General features: G+C 36.6%; 2 protein-coding genes across 2 annotated transcripts; one reads left to right on the top strand and one right to left on the bottom strand.

Moving 5' to 3' along the window:
* Positions 1 to 11254: 11254 nt before the first annotated feature.
* Positions 11255 to 12281, top strand: OR6K6 (olfactory receptor family 6 subfamily K member 6). Its single transcript, XM_004442813.3, has one exon. The coding sequence runs from the start codon at positions 11322 to 11324 to the stop codon at positions 12279 to 12281; it is 960 nt and encodes a 319-aa protein (XP_004442870.1). The 5' UTR covers positions 11255 to 11321.
* Positions 12282 to 20660: 8379 nt separating this feature from the next.
* Positions 20661 to 21599, bottom strand: LOC101405920 (olfactory receptor 6N1). Its single transcript, XM_004442757.3, has one exon. It carries the CDS (start codon positions 21597 to 21599, stop codon positions 20661 to 20663), a length of 939 nt encoding a protein of 312 aa, XP_004442814.2.
* Between the last annotated feature and the right edge of the window lie 2317 nt (positions 21600 to 23916).

The raw sequence follows: 23916 nt of genomic DNA, 5'->3' as shown, positions 1-23916 counted from the left end.
TAAATCAGTATTGAAACAAGAGAAATATGATGGGCAAAATTTCCCTTTGTTTTTATTTAAGAAAACTTTTACCTAAGAAAACAGAGGTTCACAATAAAAAAAAATTTATGCTCTGATCATTTCTTGTCTTATTTATTCTTATCTAGACTCACTGTCTTCAGACTTTTCTTGGTCTAAATCACCCTTCAGTCAGCTAATGGAATAATTTTTCTCAAATGCAGAGCTGTCAATCCTCTCTGAAAATAGACCTTTTAGTGGATCCTAGAGGCTTTCAAATAAAATCTGAACTTCTAAGCATGACAAATGATATGAATGTATGTTAGGTTTTAAATCACTGTGACATCCCAATGTCATTTGGTTTTATTATCCCCAATATACTTCCTTCATGTGACAGAAAATAACACCCTCGTGATGCTCTGGATTCCTCTTTCAGAGGCAGCAGGGAGATAAAAAGGGAAATTGGCATTATGTTCTATGGCCAATACATTTTGGAATTAGAAAATTAAAACTGAAAAGGGAAAAACTGGCAGGTAATTAGGAATTTGAGTCCTTAAGAAAGAAAGAAGATACATATGTGAAGGCAATTTGAAGCAGATACTTGGGCCCAAAATTATATCTGACATATTTTCTAGAAGAAAGGATAGACCAGAATCTCAACTAGTAAGCTCCACTGGTTGTCGTGGTATTGCTTTATTCTCAAGGGCATTTTACTACTCCACTAAATAAAATGCAAGCATCCTAGATTACGATTTAACCCAGAAATCAGCGAAAGTGAAAAAAGAGTCACAGAACTAGTAGCCCAGACAAAATTTAATAGATGATATCTCCAGGTGTTTGTTATCTTCTGACCATCTCTAGTTCTAGGACACAAATTCACCAAAACCCCTCATCCTCGAGCTATGGTCTTTTCCCCTACCTCACAAGACTGCAAAACCTCAACAAATTTTCCGCAAGTCTTTCCTCATTTAAAACCAACAGAAAAAATTCTGGTTCTGTGAGAATCTTCCTCAATATATAACAAACTAAGCCACACACCCACATGCCAAAGTACAGAGCCCACCCCTCATCCCATACACACCTCTTCCAGAAACCTACAGGGCCCCTCCTGTTTCCCAAATCTCTTCCTCTTCGTTGTTCTGCAGTCTAACAAGTAGGGAGGTTATAACCACAACCACAACTTGAGACTTCTCAGGGAATAGCCAAATGGGAGGAAGGCTTTCTTCTGAAGCGTTCTCCCCCAGCACCAAAGGGAAAGCAACTCCATGTCCCAAGTGATTAATTAGGGAAACACTTGCTGCTTTGCTCTGTTTCATGAGGTTGCCACACCTATGGGAAGCTAGCTCTTTGAGTCAGGCTAGAAATCAGATGGGAAGAGATACATGATTTTCCTTTCTAAGGCGTGAAAGAACTGCTTATATACAAAATGTCTGCTGAGACAGAGGAAAGATAAGGAACAGGAGGACTCAATCTAACAAAATATGGTTCAAAGGCAAAAGGATATTCTCCACTCTTCATTGAACCAGCTTCAGAGCCTTTCGGTGATAGCACAGCTCAATTCTGAAGTACATTCTGGAAGGTTCTGCCAGCAGTTGCCCAGCACGGCTCAGCAGAACTTCTTCAGAAGGACACAGAGAATCACAGGGCCGTTAGCAATAGTGGCAGGAATGAGGGACTCCCCTGAGATTTCACTGGTTTCGGTAGTCCCAGCAGCAGATGACGCCAAGGGGCTAGAGTCAGGAAAGGATTTGAGGACAGCCTCTCCTGCTACATGAAAGCCGTGTTGATGAGCACTCATGAGCTAGCCCTTGGAGAGACCTGGGATTCAAAAAGTTCGCCACACAATGCGTGGGGAATATAACCAGAAAGATACTTTTCTTTCTTTCTTTTTTTCTCCTGTTTTAAACTGAAATTTGAGCCTAATATTTACCTCCAGGTGGGTGAAGCCAGAGGAAAAAGAAATATACAACACAAGATTATTTTTCTATTCTCACAAAAGGAGATATAAAACTGGCATGAAGTGTTAAATGTCTGATGGAATGGTAACAGTGCATATGGAAAGGAAACAGAATTTGAAAACAGATTTGACTTAAAAATATACTGATAGGATGTGGATACGTAGGACGCAAAAAAGAGGCAGAACAGAGGTGACTCTGTTGACTCTGAATGACTAGATTTAAAATAAGTGATATTTAAAAACCAATCCTTAATAAGCATTTGATGAATGAACATATGATTGAATAAATGAGTGAACAAACTGATTTTAAGAATCAGACAGTGACCCAGGGGTAGACTAATCCGTAGGCATACTCATGTTTACCTCCTTTGCTTCGGTTTCACTGGAAGAGTCTTACCATCTAAGATAAATTTCTCCCCATGTGCACTGAAGCTCTGTGTCTCATATCATCTCAGGCAAAGATATTGCTTCTTCAGTTGTCCTCTTTATCTATGTACCCCTAAATTCTTTCTCTCTATGTAGTCTGTTCATTCAGTTTTTAAATATATTCATCTTAAAATATATACTTTTCCTCTATTTATTGTTGCTTTAAGGCTACTACATTGCCTTAATTCTCTCCTTTATTTTCTTTAAAGAACAGCTTACTCTTTCATCTCTATTTATGCTTCCACTTTTTTACCTCTCGTTCACGTGAACCTATGACCCCACTTAATAAATAGAACATTATCAATAACTTTGAAGTTCACTAAATGTTCCTCCTCAATCCAATTATTTTTCCTGTCATGTTGCACATCACCATAAACCTGATTTTTGTGTTTATTATTCTATTAAGCGCATGGATATACAGTCAAAAACAGTGTATTGTTTAGTTTGGCCTGTTTAACTCTACATAAATTGAGTCATATTTTAGGTATTATTTTACAACTTGCTTAGTCACTCAACATTATATTTTTGAGAATCATTCACATCAACGTATCTAGCGCAGCTTTAAAGGAAAATCACTGATGTCTTGTATAAATGTGACACAATTTATTCATCTGTTAGGCATGAAACTTTTGTACTATAGAGCATTTGCATCTTCAACTTTACTAGATATGGCCAAATTGTTTTCTGAAGTCTGTATCCCATCAACGATGCATTAATTTCTATTGTTGCACATCTTTTCTAACATTTTGTGTGGTCATATTTGTTTCTGTTTGTTGTATGTAAAAATAATGAACTATTGTTTTGATTTGCATTTCTCTACTTATGAATGAGGTTGAGCACACACACACATATATATATATAAAATATATATATCTTCACTTGATTTATATATATATAAAATATATTATATATATATATCCTCACTATTTTTTTATAGTTTTCTTATTAATTTGTAGGAGCTCTTTATATATTTTGAATAATAATCACTGTCAGTTATGTGTGCTACAAATACAGACTCCTACTATGTATCTCATCTTTTTATTTTCTTTACTGTACCATTTGGTAATTGGGAATATTAATATAGTTGAATTTATTGGTCTTTTCCTTTATAGGTCATATTTCTATTGAATTGTTTATTTTTTTCCTACTCGAAGTGATAAAATATTCTCTCAAATTTTATTCAAAAGTATTAAGGTTGACTTTTCATATTAAATCTTCATTCTATCTGTAAATTTATGGGAATGTAAAGAGGTCAGGATGAATTTTATTTTATGTTTCTCATATGGTTAAACAGAGGTTCCAGCGCCATTTATTAAATAACACACCCTTTCTCCGCAGGCCTGTTGTGCCCACCCTGTCCATCCTTCCCCCAGTGATCTGCTGTCTCTGCTCCACCATATGTCAAAATTCCATATCACACCAGTCTATTTCTTGACTTCCATTGGCTTGTTCACCTCCATTAGTATTTTATTATATTGCTTTATAATAACCTTTGATATATAGTAGACAACCCTCGCCATTTTAATCTTCTCCTTCAAAATGTCTTATTCTTTTTCTTCACCTGGACATGTTCCACTCCCACCCACAATGGGATTTCGATTGAATTTACATTCAAGTAATAGGTTGATTTGTACAGGGTTGGTATATTTATGTTCGTGAGACATTCTATTCATTAATACAGCATATCGATCAATTTATTTAGGTGTTTGATATGTTTCAACACAGTTTTATAGAGTGCTACATTTATGTGTAACACATCCTTTACAGTTCCTTATTTTTGTTGATATTTCAAATATCTTTTTATTATGTTTTCCATGACCAATTTCATTGGTATATAATAATGCAATTGTTAAATATATTGGTTTATCACCAGTCTACCATTGTTATATCTTTTTTCTTTTAATGAATCAAGTATCACATTAGTCATGTTGACTGTTTTAAATCTAGCTTTAAATATTTTGTGTAATTTTTATATAAAAGTAGTATTTTAAAAATGACTGTAAGAGATCTGCAGGAACAAAACAGAAAAATCATAAAATTAGCTAATATGGAAAAAAAAATAGATGTTGGTAGAATTGAAACAATTATTTTAGATATATATGACAAATTTGGTTATTATCAAATAAATTATTTTAAACAAAAATGATACATTTGTTTTTGCTCATCCACTTGCTAAAGCCTCTCATAATTTGTTTTTACATTCTTTTGGAAGTTTCTATATAGAATTTCATATCATCTTTTTTTTTTTTTATAATTTTATTTATTTATTTATTTTTCCCCCAAAGCCCCAGTAGATAGTTGTATGTCATAGTTGCACATCCTTCTAGTTGCTGTATGTGGGACACGGCCTCAGCATGGCCAGAGAAGCGGTGCGTTGGTGCGCCCCCGGGATCCGAACCCGGGCTGCCAGCATCGGAGTGCGAGCACTTAACCGCTAAGCCACGGGGCCAGCCCCCATATCATCGTTAAATAAGCATTTCCTTTTCTTTTCTTATTTCCAAGTAAAGTTTTATTCTTTTTTTTATTAATGGGCACCCATGTCTTATTTTTTATTTTAAAGAGAACACTTTTAATATTTCATCATTAAGTATCATCTTATGATGTTTTTTAAATATGTGATTTATTAGTATTAGAAAGAATCTCTTTCTGTTCCTAGTGTGATAGACATTTCTCCTTTAAATCAAAAATAGAGGCTGGATTTTAAGAAATCTTTTCTCTGCATTTATTGATATGACTGTACAGTTTTTCCTCTTTTAATCAAATGACATGATGAATAATAGTAATAGATCTCTAATGTTAACTGAACATATATTTTGGAGTAAACTTTATCTTGGACTTGCACTTCAAAAGATTTTTTAAATATATCACTGAATTTGTTTAGAATTTTTTTATTCATGTGTATGAGTATGATTTGTATACAACTTTCCTTTTTTGTACTGTTCTTGTTTAGTTTTGAGATAAAAATGTAGTCTTATAAAATGCATGAGGAAGTATTTCCTTTCTTCCTAGGCTCTGCAAGAGTTCTTGTATGATTATAGTTTTCCATTTCTTGACTGTTTGATAAAGCTCACAGGTAAACTATCTTGGCCTGATGCTTTCTTTTTAGGAAGTTGTTTAATAATGCATTTATTTAATGAAATAGTACTATTCAGATTTTTTAATTTCACATTGATTTGGGCTATCCATTTGTGGTGATTTTCCAACACACATCTCAAAGAAAGTTTTTTTGGTACTTTTCCTAATTGTTTCCCTATGTCAAAATATCTAGACACAGCTACCCACTCTTTTATCCTCCCTCCTTCCCAAGACCATTCCCTCTATTTGTACATTCATCATACCCTCATATCGTCTGCTTGTTCAATTCATTATCTCTTTGATCTTGACTATCTTTCTTTTTTTTTTTGCTAGTGACTCCTTCTCCTCTCTTTCAAACATGCACATATTTACTACTGCATCTTAGTAGCTAAGATACTATATATCTACTGTATCTTAGAAAAAGTTAACCTTGATTACATTACCAACTCTACTTCTCTCATCCTTTTATTATCCAACTTCTCAGAAGTGATCCACATTGGCTAATTCATTTTGTATTAATATTTTTATTATTTTATCCTCTGCAAACTATGCAGAAGCCTCATGACTAAAATTATATTGACTCCACGTTTGCCAATGATCCTCTAATCACAAAATTTAACTGCCATTTTTTCAGTTCTCATTGTCCCTGGCAGCTAATTATTCATTCAACAAGTATATCTAAGATGGTTTCCAGACACTAAGTATTGGGGATAACAATAATGAAAAGAAAAGCTAGATAATTTCCAAATTTCACCTACTGATCATTTCTTCATTGTTGCAGTTCTCTTCCTTGACTTCTGTAATACAAAATTGTCCTCATTCTCTATTAGTTCCCTGAACACTTCGGAATAAAGTAGTAAAACACATCTAGGTGCAAATTCTGACTCTGCCGCCTACTTAGCTACATGACTATGGGGAAGATACATAAGTCATTTAAACTTTAATTTCCTCATCTTTAAAATGGGGGTTAATAATGACTAATTTACGAGAATGTTGAAAAGATGAAATGAGATGAAATATATAAATGCCTTAGCATATTTTTGGCACATACTTAATAAATAATAGTTATTATGTATTATCAATCCCGTTTTCCTTTCACTCACCAATTGTAATCCTCCAGTCTCTTTTCTTATTCCTTACACTTTAAAAAAAATTATCTAGTGCATCCTCATAGTTTAATTATAATCTCTACTTAAATAACACTAATATCTGTGTCCACAGGCTTGGCAACTCTTCTGAATTCCAGTTCTTCATCTTTAATGGCAACTGGACATTTATACTTAAAATTTATCTCACATAGTCAAAATAACGTATCTATAACTGTCTTATAATTTTCCCCCTTACTAGCTTTTGCTTTAGCTGGTCCTATATCTGTCAATAGTGGCATCTGACAAAGTAACTCAAGCTTCAAATCTATCATCTTTAATTCTCTTCTTTCCAACATGCCCCACGTATAGTCAGGTGCCAAGTCCTATTGATTATTCATATTTATCCTCATCTCTTTTATTCTTTAGCTCCATTATTAGTGTACTATTTTAGGCCTTTACCTCCGACCTTTGAAGAAGAGGATCTGATGCCTGATAGGTGCTCAATAAATCTAGTGCATAATACTTCTTACTTCATTCTACAAGCCTTCTGATTCAAACCAAATATATTTAATATCCTGTAAACATAGCCTTTGTATTTTTACTTCTAGACCTCAGTTATCCTCTTCCATTTAGCATACATTTTTTGTACTGTAAGTACATGTAAGTCTCTGGGCTATGTACCAGAGGCTCAAATATGAATAAATAATTATAGATAATCATCAAATAACTTAGAATCTGGATACACGACTAGATAATGTCAATACCACACACATGCACTAGAAGCTTTGGGAGTGCAAAAGAGAGACTCCTCCAAAACAACCTGGGGATTTGGAAAGACTTCCTGGAAGAGGTGACAATGTGCTGAATCTTTAAAAATCAGTAAGAATTACAGAGGTGAAGTGTGTGTATGTAGTTTGGATGGAGAGAAGAAAGGCAGGGCTGAGATTCTAGGAAGAGGGAATAGCAGGATAAAACAAAGCACAATTGATCAAAACAACATTTTGAGATTATAGCTACAGCAGTTTGTCTGCTGGGACTTGCAGTATAAGGCAGATAGAATGGAACTAGAGACGTAAGCAAAAGCCCAGGAATGGCTTTTATCTTCTCTGTCTTCCTTCTTAGAGAAACGAAGTCCTGTTAAATGATACTGCAAGTTAAGTGAAAGATCGAGGTAGGGAATATATATTTGGGAATAATCAGTAGAGTTATAGTTGAAGGGCAAAGTTAGTGTCTAGCTAGATTTGAACTCAGAGGATTAAGGTTCAATATCTTCCCTGCTTTGTATTGCCTATGTAAACTGGAGCAAGCCTTCAGCTTCTCTCAATTTTTCCACCTGTAAAACAGGAATAACTCTTGTCTTGCCTACCTCATACAAATTGCTTCTTTTTAATTGTGGTAAAAAGCAAGTAACAGAAAATTTACCATTTTAACCATATAATTTTTTTAAAAGAATCAAATGAGATAACGTATTTTAAAACTTTGAAAAATATATTTATTAATATTATTATTGTATCAGCAGAAAGAATGGAAACCATTGTGAGAAATGAGTGAAAGGCTGAGAAGACAGTAGTGTTTACTGATTGTGCGTTCCAGAGAAGCATGAACCTGACTGAAGTCTATTCTGACCCCAACTGCTATTCTGGGCCCCAGTGCCCAGCTCTATACTCCCCTATGAGAAACAAGGTTGTATAACTGCAGGACCCTGGGGAATGTCTAATTGTTATGTGACACCTTTCCCCTAATTTGTCCCTTAGAGGGGAGAGTGAGATGTACTCTTTTCTGTGTATCCCGTATCATCATCCCAAGAAAGACAATCTTCCCATTCTAGATATTCCCTGAAGAGCCTATGGAGACATCTTTATCCTCATCAACAAACTAACAGAGAAGGCAAGTGGCTGGAGAGATTCTGAAGGGCGTTCTTATGGTCTCAGCCAGTGTAAGTGCTAAAGACTGCTATTGAAAGGGCATCATGTAATCGAGACTGCTAACCTGCCTTTTGCTCTAGTGTGCCTACCCAATACTTTCCATATAACCTAAGTCTTCAGGACTTGGATTGGCCTTAATCTTTCACGATAAAATTCTTCAATATATGGGGTAAAATCTCATATTTTTAGAACTTTATTACATAAGTGAAGAAATTATAATAATGAGACATGAAATCTAGAAAAGACATTAGACAGAATATAGTTCAGCTAACAGATGAAGATACTGATAAGGTCTTTCCAACACTAAAATTTTGTTGAAATCCAAAGAATTGTGGATCCCTGGGGAGTCACAGAAAAACTTACTGCTTTTTATCCAGGACTAAAATCTAATTTAAGTCTGTTTTTACTGCACAAGGAATATTTGTAGGCTGAGCTCCTCGGGCATTGCTGATTATCTGTCATTCTAGGAATTTTTTAAATGTACTTTATGTGTTTCAGGAGCAAGAATAATGTTTTATTTAACTTTGTGTAGCCCTTGAACCCATGGCAGTGAGTGGCATATTGCAGAGGATCAATCAATATATGAGTGTTAATTGAATAAATGTATGAACGTTAAAGCCATCATTATGCAGCCTTACTAGTGAGAAGGGCCTCAAGCTCAGAGCAACAAAGTAGTGACTCTATTTGCCTTTTATGAGCCACTTAAACTGAATTTCTTGCCTTTTCTCATAGTCTCCTGCTTTATCCTTCTATGTTCTCCATAATGTCTTCTTAACATGGCTATTCTCTGGTACTTTGGGATGAGAAAAAACAAATAGAATGTACGGAGAAGTGTCCGCTTTTGTCAGAGAACACCTCAGGTCTCTCACATATTTCCCCATGCAGGCTCTGCCCTTCAGCTAAGCACTGTTGCCTGTTCTCTTCCAAAGCTTGTCTCTCCTTTCTTCCTTAAGGCTTGAGGCACAAGGCAGAAAGCATCCTTTATAAATTCATTTTCCTAGTCTGCAATACATTTATTTTAATCTGCTTTTGACCTTCAAAAAAAAAAAAACACACACACATCATCTCATACGCTCACACTCAAGACAGTCCTACATATATAGAGATGCAGACAGAATGACTGATGAATCCTGACCTAAATTTCCTACTGCGGTATAAGAAATAATAGGGGACTTCTAAGACATACAGACAGGCTTCCAGTTATTGTTTTGATCATAGTTATGTGAATTTGGATAAATTATTTCTCCCCTTTGGTCCTCAATTTCTCTACCTATAAAATAATAATAATAATATTTTTAGCAGGGGTAAAAGTAAATGAGACAAAATATGTAAATGCCTAGGTTCATGACCATTACATGGAAACTCTTCAATAACACTATTTCATTTCTACTTTCTGATTCCTTCTGAGGAGCTTTCAGTCTGCTTGAAGGAGAAAATACTGATATGCAAATATTTAAAGGATGTGTTAGAAGTCATGATGAAGGAAAATATAAAGCACTCTTAGGGGTCAGAGGAGAGACCGATTACTTCTGGCATTGAAGATCAATGATAATGGGAACACTCAGCGGACTTTGGAAACTTGGATTTTAATAGGAAGATATCAGGAAAATAGAAGGAGGAAATGAATAAACAAAATAGAAATTCAAGAAATTGTTCCTATGTGGCTGAGCTGATGAGTATGTAGAAAAATATTTGGCTCTAAAATGTGATTGCAACCAGATCAGAGAAAGTAATGAGTATCAGATTGAGACCTTTGGGCTTCATCCTTGAATGTTTTTGAAAACAAGGACAGAAAAAACCATGCTTAGAAATGTTTATCTACAGAATGACTCGTTAGAGGTAAGAAGACCAGTGAAAAATATGTTAAAATAGTCAAGGTGAGAGGTAATACATAGTGTTATCACTAACTTTAATTATCTTTGCTGAAAGTTCAGTTGCCCTTTCTTCCCAGCAAGGAAATCTTGGTCTGATTTCTATTGCAGCTGATATGTGTGACACTTCCTTCCCAAGATAGCCTCAGTTATTAAAGAAGTGATTTTTATTCAGAATGATTTCCTTCCTTTGGCTGTTAGATGTGGCCTTCCTAGGATGGATGGGATGGGTGGGGTAGAGTTATATGCTTGCCCAAAATTCAATGGCCGTGAATCAGGTGCAAGGTGGTTCTGGATAGACTTTTGGTCTGAGCAACTATCAACATCAACCATTGAGAGAGGAGAAGGAGAAGGTGGAGTTACAGAGAAAGCAGAGAATGAGATGAGGAATATTTCCTGATGTCCAGGTACTTGGCATCTAATTAAAAACAGACACGTTACTATGAAACCAACAGAAAAAAGGCAGAGAGATAAAGATGAATACATCAGCCAGCCTTGAGCTAGATATCAGGGCTGGAAAAGATGGGGAGAAATACATGAAGAATTATTGGGAGAAGGGCTCTTGATAATGTCTTTCCATTTTTTAAAAAAAATTACTTTTCTACAGAACAGGAGTGGAGAATAGTTAGAAAGAAAGTTACAAGTTTCAAAGCTAAACACAGAGGGGCAGAGACAAGGAGGAGAAAGACTCAAAAATTAAAGAAGTAAATGAAACTCCAGGAAATATTTCCAGAGAACTAAATTTGTGTGTCGCTTTGTGTTTTCTTTGAATCAACTGAAAATGTTGACAAAAAGGTCAGTTTGGGGTCAAAACCCAATATTTCGATGTTGGAGTTACAGCTGAGAGATGTTTCTAACTGGCCTGTTTAGGATCCCAGAGTCAGCTCAAGTAACTGATTACAGAAAGGAGTGAAGCAATTTTCAGTAGGTAATCACCATCCCGATTCCAGGAGTTTCTTTGTCTCCTTTCTTCTCTTTACAGATGACACAGTTAATGACCAGTGAAAATCAGACAACGGTGACTGAGTTCCTCTTCTCTATATTCCCACATCTGCATGAAGGTGGCCTCTTATTCTTTATTCCCTTGCTTCTCATCTATGGGCTTATCATAACTGGGAACCTAACGATATTCATTGTCATCCAGCTGAACGTGGCCCTGCACATCCCTATGTATTTCTTCATCAGTGTTCTCTCTTTCCTAGAGATCTGGTATACCACGACCACCATCCCCAAGATGCTCACCAGCCTAGTCAGTGAGCAAAAGACCATCTCTCTGGCTGGCTGCCTCATGCAGATGTACTTCTTCCATTCTCTTGGTATCACAGAAGGCTGTGTCCTGACAGCAATGGCCGTTGACAGGTACATAGCTATCTGCAATCCTCTCCGTTACCCAACTATCATGACTCCCAAACTTTGTATCCAGCTGACAGCTGGATCCTGTCTCTCTGGCTTCTTCCTTGTGCTCCCCGAGATCACATGGATTGCCACCCTGCCTTTCTGTGGCTCCAATGAGATCCATCAGATCTTCTGTGACTTCACACCTGTGCTGAGCTTGGCCTGCACAGATACATCCCTGGTGGTCATCATGGATGCCATCCATGCAGTGGAAATCTTAGTCTCCTTCCTGGTCATCGCCCTATCCTACATTCGGATCATCGTGGTGATTCTGGGGATGCCCTCGGCTGAGAGCCGTCATAAAGCTTTTTCTACCTGTGCTGCCCACCTTGCTGTGTTCTTGCTGTTTTTTGGCAGTGTGGCTGTCATGTATTTGCGATTCTCAGCTACCTACTCAGTGTTTTGGGACACAGCAATTGCTGTCACTTTTGTTATCCTTGCTCCCTTCCTCAACCCCATTATCTATAGCCTGAGAAACAAGGACATGAAAGATGCTATTGGGAGGCTTTTCTGCTATCAAAAGAGGGCCAGTGGGGTTGGGAGATAGATCTAGATCTAGAGACTCTGAAAAACCTCCTGGAAGATCAGCATTTCACCGTTCCTTGTCTTGTTCATGATTATGCTCTTTCTCTATTGCTGCAGCTATTTGTTCTATTATTATAGACAAGAATGAAAAACTGCTGTGTCCGGGTCATTGGTGGCAATCGTATAGCCCGTCTACGTCAATGCCCCTGCCATGTTTGTGGTAGCTTAAGCAGGACATGTGGATTCCCCTGCTCTACAGCTCAGGTTGGCTCCTTCTGCACACCCTACCACCTGGGATCCTGCCCTTCTCTTCTGTGGTCCCACATGGCAGTGAGGCCAGAGAGCAGGATAGAAGAGACCTGAAAGACATCATGGTTCTGAAAATTGCTACTGTTAACGTCCCAATCCTCTTTCCTGTAATGAATCCCCCTGTTGTTCAGCATCCCACATTAATAAACCATTTCCTGAAACTAGAGAGAAGACTTCTCTACTTTTAGCTTATCTAATCTACAGACTCAATTCAATAGTCACGGACTGATCATGTACACCATGTGTTATAGAATTTTAGGCCCTATAGAGTAATATAAAAGTTAACAACAATAGTCCACTATATTTCTCTAGCAGTTTAATATTTGAAATGTTTTCATATATGTGAACCCTCTTGAAATTTAAAATATCCTGAAGTAGTTAGGTCAGGCATCATCATTATTTAAATATTGGAACTCAAAGCTCAAAGAAGTTTAATGACTTGTGTAAGGTCATATAGGTAGTTAGTGACAGAGCTAGGACTTAATCTCAGGACTCTTTTTTATTCTCTGTCCCCAATAAATACATACTTTTGTTGAATCTGTTTGGTATTCAAGAAACAAAATTATATAAACTTCTTTCCCCAAAAGTTTCATGAAACCTTACCAGTTTTCAATGAGTCATAAGAGTCATCAGTTCTTTCCTCTGTCAATTTCCCAGTCTCCAGGTGATTGTGGCATCATGGAAAGAGTATTGACTGCGGGGTTCAAGGACCAGATTTTATACCTTTTTCTGCCACTAAGTTGTGCCATTTCCTTGTCTGTAAAATTACATCGTTGGATTAGATCAGTGGTTCCCCAAACTGATCATCAGAATTTATGAATCAGACAATCTAAAAGTGAAACCCATGCATTTGCATTTCTGAAAAGCTCCCAAGAAAAATAGCTAGATTAGATGATGACTAAGATCATTTCTAGCCCTAAGGCTCTTTAGTATTCATAAAAGCTAAGATTTTTGAATAATGTTTGAGCTTATGGTAAGGACCTTACATGTATTGTTTCATTTATCCTCACAACAATCCTGTGAAATAAATATTAACCCTTTTTTTTTTCCCAGATGAGAAAGACGAAACAGAGTTGCAATAACTAGTCCAAGTATACAGAACTGGTTATTAGGAACCCAAGGCAGAAACTCAATTCTATCTGATCCCAGAGCCAGGTCCTTATTCACCACGATCTTATGCCTACTTCACATAGCTTTCACCCTAGACCAATTACTAAACCTCAGAAGAGTTGCAAAGGAAAAATGGTATTCAGTGAGTAATGTGATTACTAATTATTATATAGAAAGTAGTGAAAAGGTTTACTCCTCCTGCTTTCAAGATCTGTTTATTAAAGATAAAAAAGTTGAGTAGCAGTTCTATGTTAGGTACTCTGTTAGGTGCAGAGGATTCACTTTGCAACTATTATGCCAGTGCTTGTGGCCTCTGAAGGCCTCAGAGTCTAATGAGATATTATTGCTGCTATTAATAAGAATGTCATCATCCATCAAATTCACTGTTTTTCTTGGCATGAGATTCAATGGTCCCTAAAGACTCATTGCTCCCAGCCATTAAGCTATTTTATTTCCTCTAAATCTTCCAAAGTTTAATATTTGTGTTTCAAACCTCTTTCAATATGCACCCTTAGTAGACATCGAGTTATCTCTACAACTGATATAAGCACTGCTCCTCAGCATATCTGAAAACTCTGCTTGAACACTTAACCAACGCGGTCTCCTACAATGTTAGATAGTTCTAATTATTAGATGGCTTCTTTTTATTAGAGTAAACTTAAGTTAGTCACTAAGACCGAAGACTTTGAGATCATACTGTCTAAACACGAATCTTGACTTTTCCACTTTCCAGTTGTACAAGCTTAGAGAACTAACATAGGCATCCTGAGCCTCAGTGTACCTATCTATAACATGGAATCCTCAAGAATTTTGAAGATTAAATGCTATAATATGTATAGAATACTGAGCACAGTGTCTATAATGCTTATCAAAGATCAGTTATTATTAGTCAATACTCTTGTTACTTTTGTTATATTCTGAGCTGAAAATTACTTCCAGGGGCCTTATGTTGTACAACTCCAGGAGATGCCATTCAATCTTTAGTTTTTGCTTTCTGGAATCCCAGTAGCAAATGCTGAGGTACCCAAATTTCACACAATAGGTCATACAAGCCCAAGAACTAAAACTGTTGTATAAACTTTTGGCACAAACAAAAGAACACCCTGCCATTGCACACATAAATAACAGAGTCGCATTTAGGATGAGATAATGGTTCCCCATGTTGGAAATTTACTCTTTCATAAGGCACAGTTCTTTCTATTTTGGAACTGGAAAATGAACAGTCTTATAGCTAAACCCTTTAGCAAAAAGACTTAGATACTCTCAGAGTCTGAGATTAAACACTCCTCTAAAGAGACTGGGATAGAACATCCTTATTCTCGCAGTTAAATTTCATTTCCCTCAAAAAGAAATTGAAACCCCAGGGAACAAATCACCAAATCTGCATAAGGCACATACGTTGGCCATACAAAACCCTGGTTTGGGTCAATTTAATGAGTGATATCCTTAAATTGAATATATATTTTTCCTTTGAAAAATAAATGTTTTATTGTTTACTTTGCTGTGCTAGATCACCCTCCATGTATCTTATATCTTTGTACTAATCAACTCCTATGCTGGGTAAAGTAAAATAATCAAGGAAATAAATTTTATTTTTGGTGCATATCTCTCCTTTTAATAATCTTTCCCCAACCCATCCCCTTCATCCACCTAAAATTCCTATTTTAAGAAAAATTAGTCAGTAAGATACCTATATTATAGAATAGAATTTCCTTAAAAATTATATCGAGTTTATAAATGCTACATGTGTAATAGAAAAGTATATATTTTCTCTACATGTTTAGTGTGTAGAACATATATATATATAAAAAATAAAATATTATAAAAATATAACATATATGTTATATATACAACTTAAGCTTAATTATATATACAATATGATATACAAATAAATATATATATATAAAATTGGGCTTATGTTTGATTTTTCCATAACCTTACTCATTTATTTGCTTGACATATTTATTTCCATTTCTTTCAGAGATATGTTAAAATGTGTTGAGTTCTTCCAATATTTTTGTCATTTTTTTCTTTTATATGCTTTGAAGCATGTTCATATGTTTCAGATATAACCAAGGCGAGAATGTTGTTTTTGGTGAAATTTTTCTTATACGTAGAGTTTCTCTCTATATTGCTACTAATGCTTCTTTGTCATAAATTCTATTTTGTTTATTATTAATTTTGCTACACAAACTTTTTCTCTATCTCACTTTCCGTACTTTGTCTCTGTGCATCTGTATGTTTACATACATATCTTATAAGCAGAATATAGCTGGATTTAAAAGATCTAATATGATAGTCTTTGTATTATAATAGGTGCACTTAATCTATTTACATATTTTGTGATTTAAATATGTTTGGAAGTATTTCTACCAAAATACCTGTATTTTCTGTTTTCTTCATTCTTTTCTCTTTAATTTTTTTTTCTTTCTTTCTGTCTCTAACTAAATTGATGCAATTTTCTATATTTTTCCCTACAAATTTTTTTTTCTACTAGTTTGGAAATACGGATAATAATTCTCTTTTTAGTGATTACTTTTTTTCTTTACTTTTTAAAAAATGTTTTATTATGCAATATTTTAAATTATTCATGGAAGTAGAGAAAATATTAAACCCATGTATCTCAAATTTTAATATCTAATATTTCGTCATTTTTACTTCATCTCTTTTTAAAAAATAGTTTTAAGTAAATCCCAAAGATCTTGACATTTCACCCTAAATACATTTTTTTCACTATCCACGATACCATTACCACACTCTAAAAAAATAAAAAATAATTCCTTCATATCACCTATACGTAGTCCACAGTAAAATGTCCTCAATTTCCCCAAAACTGAATGTCTTTTCATAGTTGGCTTGCCTCAAGATTAATGTTACTTTTGGCTGATATGTCTTTTAAGTCTCCTTTTAATTTAGAATAGTCCTCCCTATTTGCTTGCTCACCCTCCCTTTCCCCTTCCCTGCCTCCATCTCTCTCTCTCTCTCTCTCTTTCAATCTCTCTCCGTATCTACCTAGTCCCCTTTGTTCCCCAGGTCAGAGGTAAATCTAAAAACAGTATTTAAAGGCTTCTGCCCTGTGGAGACATCTAGAATAAAGTAGATCCAGTCAGCAAGCCAGTGGACAACTTGGCTGGGTTCTGGTGAGACTGTGTCCATCCACCTCTTAAGCTCACAGTTTCCTAAAAGATTCCAGGCAGTTTACTGCAGTAGTTCTTAAAGCAAATATTCATAAGGAGATTCAACCCCACCTTTTAAAACATCTTTATTGAGATATAATTTACATACTATACAATTCACCCACTTAAAATATACAATTGAATGTTTTTTAATATATTCACAGATATTGTACAGCCATCCCCACAGTCAGTTTTAGAGCATTTTAGTCACCTTAGAAAGAAACATTGTATTCTGCTATCACCCCTTATTCAGTTGTTCCCTCCTCTTCCTACCCCTCTGCCACTAAACTACCTTTCGTTTTCATAGATTTCTCTATTCTAGATATTTCCTATGAGTCATAGAATATGGTATGTGGCCTTTTGTGTCTGGCTTCCTTCACTTAGCATAATACTGTAACCAGACGGAAGAGTCGGATCGCCCAGGTTCTTGGTCAGTGTAAGAGAGGAATTCGGACACCGACACAACGGCAATAGCAAGCAAACAAAAATTTATTAGAGGAAAGGTCAGATACACTCCAAGTGAGGAGTGGGCAGTGCCAGAGAACGCATCTGCCTCTTGTCTTGGGTTAGTTTTATTTTTATTTGGGTTGTTTAGAAGGGAATTAGCATTATCTGGTTATCTGCCAATAATGGTCTTTCCTCCACCCACACGTCGGCAGGGGGAGTTCTTGACCTTCTAGGGGAATCTCTGGAACTGTCATGGCGGTCATCCCCCGTGGAAGGGGGGCTAATGCATATGGAATTTGTATGTAAATTAAAGAAAGGTCAATGTCTGTTAGAGGTGTATAGCAGAAGGCTTTGTACGTGCTATTTGTGCACCCATTATTTTTATCATTGCAGTTGATGGCCTCATACTCCAGTGGTGGCACCGGGTGGGTCTCAGTTCCCCTTCGTCTGCATCTCGTAGGATGCCAGCAAGATGCTCCACTGATGCAGCAAGGTCTCCAACTATGATCCCCACTCACATCTACCTAGCTACCTATCTCAATACTGACAAGGTTCATATATGCTGTAACATGTATCAGTACTTCATTGCTTTCTATGTACAAATAATATTCCATTGTTTGGATATACATGTTTTGTTTACCCAGTCCTCCATTGATAGGCATTTGGATGGTTTCTACCTTTTGGCTGCTATGAATAATGCTACCACAAATATTCATGTACAAATTTCTGTGTGGACATATATTTCCATTTCTCTTGCATATATACCTAGAAGTGGAATTGCTGGGTCATATGATAACTCTATGTTTAATCTTTTAAGGAACTGCCAGACTGTTTTCCAAAGTAGCTGCATCATTTTACACTTCCATGAGTGGTGTATGAGGGTTCTGACTCCTCCACATCCTCACAACGTATGTGGTTATCTGACTTTTTTATGCTAGACATTGTAGTGGGTATACAGCAGTATCTCATAGTGGTTTTGATTTGCATTTCCTTGGTAACTAATGGTATTGAACATCTTTTTATGTGCTTATTGGCCACTAGTATATCTTCTTTGAATTAATGTCTATTCAGATCCCTTGCCTATTTTTTTAATTGGGTTATTTGTCTTTTTATTAGTGAGTTGTAAAAGTGCTTTATAATGCGAGATACAAGTCCCTTACTAGACATATGATTTGCGAATATTTCTCCCTATTCTGTGGATTGTCCTTTCACTTTCTTGAAGGTTTGACCCACTTTTCACATCGGCCTCTGCAAGTCCTAAGGATCCAACCGCCTAGCTGCCATTTGCCTGTTTGTTTCCAGATCCATAACCTAGTTATCATCTTTTTAACCGTTACTTTCATCTCTTTCTTTTTTTTCCTTACTTCCCTGGACCTTTTAAAGACTAGCGGGAGCTACCCTTGGAGGCTGAAGACTTTGTTTGTTTTTCAGAGTCCCTGACTTTGACTTGCTTTATAGTTTTGGCAAGGTGTTCCATCTATCTTGGTCTAAATTTCCAAATTTATAAAATAGATACAATTATTGCTATTATTACTTTCATAAAAAAGGCTAACTCTCATTTATCCTTTAGTTTTCACCTTAAAGATGTAACTTGCTCGAGAAGAGAATGCATGTGTATTTTATTACTAATTATCACAATATTAATTAATTAATTGTAACTAATCAAAAATTAATTGTACTTTTAATATCTACACCCTCAACTCTTTTAAAACATCTTAAGGGCAGGGACTGGACAATGTCTATTGTGTTCATTGTTTTATGTAGGACTTAGCATGTCATCTGGTATCTAATAAGAGCTAAATAAACATGTGCTGAATTGACTGGATGGATGGATGAATGGATGAATGGATGGATGGATATCATTAAGATAGTAGGAATACAAATGCTTTGAGACCTTATTAGAAAGTTCTATAAAGAATTGAAAGTTTTCCTGAATTAAAAGTTTTCTTATGATTGATAGTTGATCCTCTTCTCACGGTAGATATTCAGATGCATAAATAATCCGTAACACCAGTTAATAATTAAATCCACATATTTCTCATATTCTAAATTATAGGATTATTTTTCACATATTTTTCATATATTTAAGAAAATAATTAGCTTAAAAAGAAATAAAGAAGTAATCTAATGTAAAAAGTAATCCTATTTCCTGCCGCTGACTCAACTCCTACACTTCCATACTTTATACTGGGAATAGATATTAAGACCAAGACTGACACATAGAACCAGGCAGAACAGAAGTACGACAAACTATACTCTTCTCACAAGTACTCCCTCTGGCCAGTTTACTCCCTTACTTTGGGGAAGAGTATCTGGGAAGTATTTTTTGTTTGTTTGTTTGTTTTTACTATCAGCTATGTGCTAGATACTTTGTATTGTGGTTTACAGACCTTATCACTAATTCTAAAAACAGTCTTCAAGAAAACATTTTAACAAATGGTGAAATTAAGACTCAAAAAGTTTGAGTTATTTTATGAAGATCATGTAATTAATATGACTAAATGAACTAGGATTTAAACCCAGATACATGTCAAAAAACATGCTTTTCTCTACTATGCCAGTATTTTCCCTTTTTTTTTTTTTTTTCTGTGAGGAAGATCAGCCCTGAGCTAACATCCATGCTAATCCTCCTCTTTCTGCTGAGGAAGACCGGCTCTGAGCTAACATCTATTGCCAATCCTCCTCCTTTTTTTTCCCTTTTTCTCCCCAAAGCCCCAGTAGATAGTTGTATGTCATAGTTGCACATCTTTCTAGTTGCTGTATGTGGGACGCCGCCTCAGCATGGTCAGAGAAGCGGTGCGTCAGTGTACGCCCGGGATCCGAACCCCGGGCCACCAGTAGCGGAGCACTAAGCCACGGGACCGGCCCCGTATTTTCCATTTTAATACATAAAGAATCAGTATGCATGAAACGATTGTAAATGGTACATGAAAAACCATTTACTTTTTGTTCTAAATTTTATTTAACAAATATTCTTGTTTAGAACATGACTAAGTGTATTCATCTTAAATCAAGTAAATTTAAAATAGATATGTATTATGTTATAGTTATATATAAGTAAGGCACAGATTTGACAAAAATCCTAAGTATGGCATACAAATGTCTGAGATTTGAAAATCACTGCACAGCACCATATTACTGGAGAGAAAGTGTACCTTTTCCAGTCTCTGGTGTCAAGCTTCATGTGCCTCCTGCATATAGTATAATGGCTGTATTAACGCTAAAAGCCAGGCAGCACTTGGCCCGGTTCAATATCCCATGTAGAAAAGCACTGAACGCTTGATTTCTCATCTATGGCAGCCGACAATCCCCAGGGTCACCATATCCTCAGCCTCACACTTGACCTGCCTTCTTCACCTTCACTTCAGGATCCCTGCCCTCTTTAACTGCCTCCTCACGGCCTCCTTGATCTCCTTGTTGCGCAAGCTGTAGATAAAGGGGTTGAGGAAGGGCGTGAGCACAGAGTAGACCACTGCCAGTGCCCTGTCATAGTCCAGTGAGTAGGTCTTCTTCAGCCGCACATACATGAAGAGGATGCTCCCATAGAAGATGAGAACCACAGTGAGGTGGGAGGAACATGTGGAGAAGGCCTTCCTCTTGCCTGCAGCTGAAGGAACCCTGAGCACTGTGCGGATGATAGGCACATAGGAGCTGAGGATCAACAGGAAGGTGGCCAGGATCTTGCAGGAGTTGATAACAAAGTCCACTAGGACATTGATGGATGTGTCAGTACAAGCCAAGCTCAAAACAGGAGGAAAATCACAAAAGATGTGCTGAATGCTATTGGGACCACAGAAAGGGAGGTGGGAGACCAAGGAAATTTCAGCCACTGGCCCAGCCAAGCCTCCCAACCAACAGCCAGCAGCAATCTTGGCGCAGAGTGCTGGGGTCATGAGGGTGGGGTAGTGGAGGGGCTGGCAGATGGCTAAGCACCTGTCATAAGCCATAGCTGTGAGGAGATAGCACTCAGTAGCCCCAAGAGAGTGAAAGAAATAGATCTGCAGGAGACATCCAGAGAAAGAAATGGTCTTCTTCTCACTGAGCAAGTTCAACAGCATCTTAGGGATGGTGGTAGTTGTGTAGCCAAGTTCCAATAAGGAGAGAGTGCTGACAAAGTGGTACATAGGTATGTGGAGCCGGGAGTCCAGGCAGACCACCAGGAATATCAGCAGGTTTCCCAGTATAGTAGTGAGGTAAATTAGAAGTAGCAAGAGAAAGAGATAAACCTGGACACCTTGAAGATGGGGAAAGCCCAGGATGATAAACTCTGTTATCTGGCTCCAATTCCCCACGTCCATTGCTCACCATTCACGTTCCTGGAATGTGAAGTATGGAAGGATGAGGAAGAAAGTTGAGCTATAGAAGTTCTAACCAGAAGGCAAACCTCAAAATACTTTTGTCTCTCCCCTTCCAGAGTAAAGTGCTCCCAGTGATGCTTTAGGAAGCCAGGGTTTGAATCCTTCCCTCTCACTATCAACAGCCTCCTTCAGAGTATCCACTCTTATAATTAGACTTAAAATGCCTTCTGATTACATAGCCCATTTTTGGCCCCCATAATCTATTCTGTAACCCAATCACCTTGCTTGATGGTGATTTTAGAAATTTAAATATTTTTAGAAATTTAAATATTCCTCATCAAAGGTTTATATTATCAATTATACCTATTCCTTGTCTAAGGTATAAATTACTATTTATACTGATAAAATATTGCTAGTGTACTGGACCAAGATTACATAATTTGAATTATTTTTTTAATTTTGAATTTCAATTCATTTTCTTCTTCAACTATCTGTCTACCAAGGAATCAGTCCTTTCACTTCTGGCTCCCTCCCATTTCCTCATGGGGACCCAGATCTAACAGCATCTTTCAGGAGCACATAGGTCAGAGTTTTGACCTCTTTTGGACTCTGGTGAGAACCCCAGTCAACGCTAAGGGGATTTGAGTAAATAAAGGAGCCATAGAAAACCAGGAGGCAAATCTCTCTCTCTCTCTGCACTTCTACTCCAAACTGTGGCTAAGTCATCAATCTTTCCTACCACTTTTCCCCTCCACCAGCCTCAAGTGAACTTTTCTGATTTATTGCTTCACAGATGGTAAATATTTATATCCCACTGTGTTGAGGTCAAAGTAACAAAAATTACTGAACATTGTCTGTATTATAGGCATTATACTTAGAACAGGAGCTAACCAGATAAATAAAATATGGCACCTGAAGAGAAGAATCTAATATTTTAATAGAGAAAAGAGAGAAGCTACTAATTGCTATACCGCTCCTTATTGGGACATTTCATCAGTGTAGAAACATGCTATTATTCTCAGTTATTAAACAAACAAAAAACAAGCCTCTCAAATTCTTTTTCTTGGCTCACTTATCTCACAGCGACCGCTGCATTTCCTCCTCCGTTCTCACAACAAAACTCCTCCAAAGAGTTACCTCTACTCATTGTCTCTAATTCCTCTCTTTCATTTCCCTCTTAAATCCATTCTAATTAGTCCTTCACCACCACCGCTCCATCAAAACTTCTGTCCTCGTAGACACCAGTTATCTAAGATTTGCTAAATTCATCGCCATTTATCATTCCTTAGCTTGGACTACCAGCAGTTCTTGACAGAACTGATCTATCCTGCCTCTTGATAGACTTTCTTCCCTTGGTTCTCAGGGTGCTATACTTTTGGTTTCTCCCTATCTTCCTGGTCACCCTTTCCCAGTCTCCTTTGTTAGTTCTCTCTCTTTGCCTTACCTTTTTAATGTCACAGTTCACGGAGGTCAATGTATTCTTTTCTCTTTTCTACGTAAACTCACTTCTTTGTTAATATCATTCCCTGTCATGGCTTAAAACACCATATATGTGTAGAAGACTTCTAAATCAATTTCTCAGCCAACATTTCTATCCCTTCCTCCAGAGTTATATATGCAACTGCCTGCTCACATCTCCTATTGGGTCTCTAATAGCCATCTCAAACAGAACTCCTGTGAGCACTACCCATAGTCTTCCCCATCTCCAATGATGGCAATTGCAATCTTTCAGCTGATGGGCCAAAATCCTCACAGTCATTATTGTTTGTATCTCTCTCACACATATTCAGGATCTATTGTTTACCACTTGGTCCAAGCCACTGTCATCTCTTACCTCCATTACTGTAATTCATTCATAGCAGATCTTCTTACCTGTATTTGTCCATTTATATCTTAATCTCGACACAACAACCAGAATGATCCTTTTAAATGTTAAATCAGGTCCTAGTTTTCCACTGCTCAAATCTGTTCAGTGACTTTACATTTTACAGCCTTTTTTGTAGTTGTTTCCTATTCCTGGAACTTTTTTTCATCAAATATCCACTTGAATAGCTTTTTCATTTCTAAGGCTTTGCTCAAATCTCACTGTCTCAATCAACTTTGCCCAGACCACTCTATACAAAACTGCAGTCTACCTCCATTCCCATGTCCATATCCTATACTGACATCACGTTTCCCTACTCTACTTTTAATTTTTTAAACAATACTTATCATCTTCTAACTTATTATAAAATGTACTTATTTATTATCCCAATTATTTATTGTTTCTCTCTTCTGTGAGAATGTAAGCTCCATCAGGTCAGGGAATTTTTTCTGT

The sequence above is a fragment of the Ceratotherium simum genome, chromosome 2 (genome assembly GCF_057802395.1).
Source record: "Ceratotherium simum simum isolate JZ-2026a chromosome 2, ASM5780239v1, whole genome shotgun sequence".
Taxonomy (NCBI): domain Eukaryota; kingdom Metazoa; phylum Chordata; class Mammalia; order Perissodactyla; family Rhinocerotidae; genus Ceratotherium; species Ceratotherium simum.
Note: the sequence above shows the minus strand (reverse complement) of the source record. Positions and strands in the feature narration are given on the sequence as shown.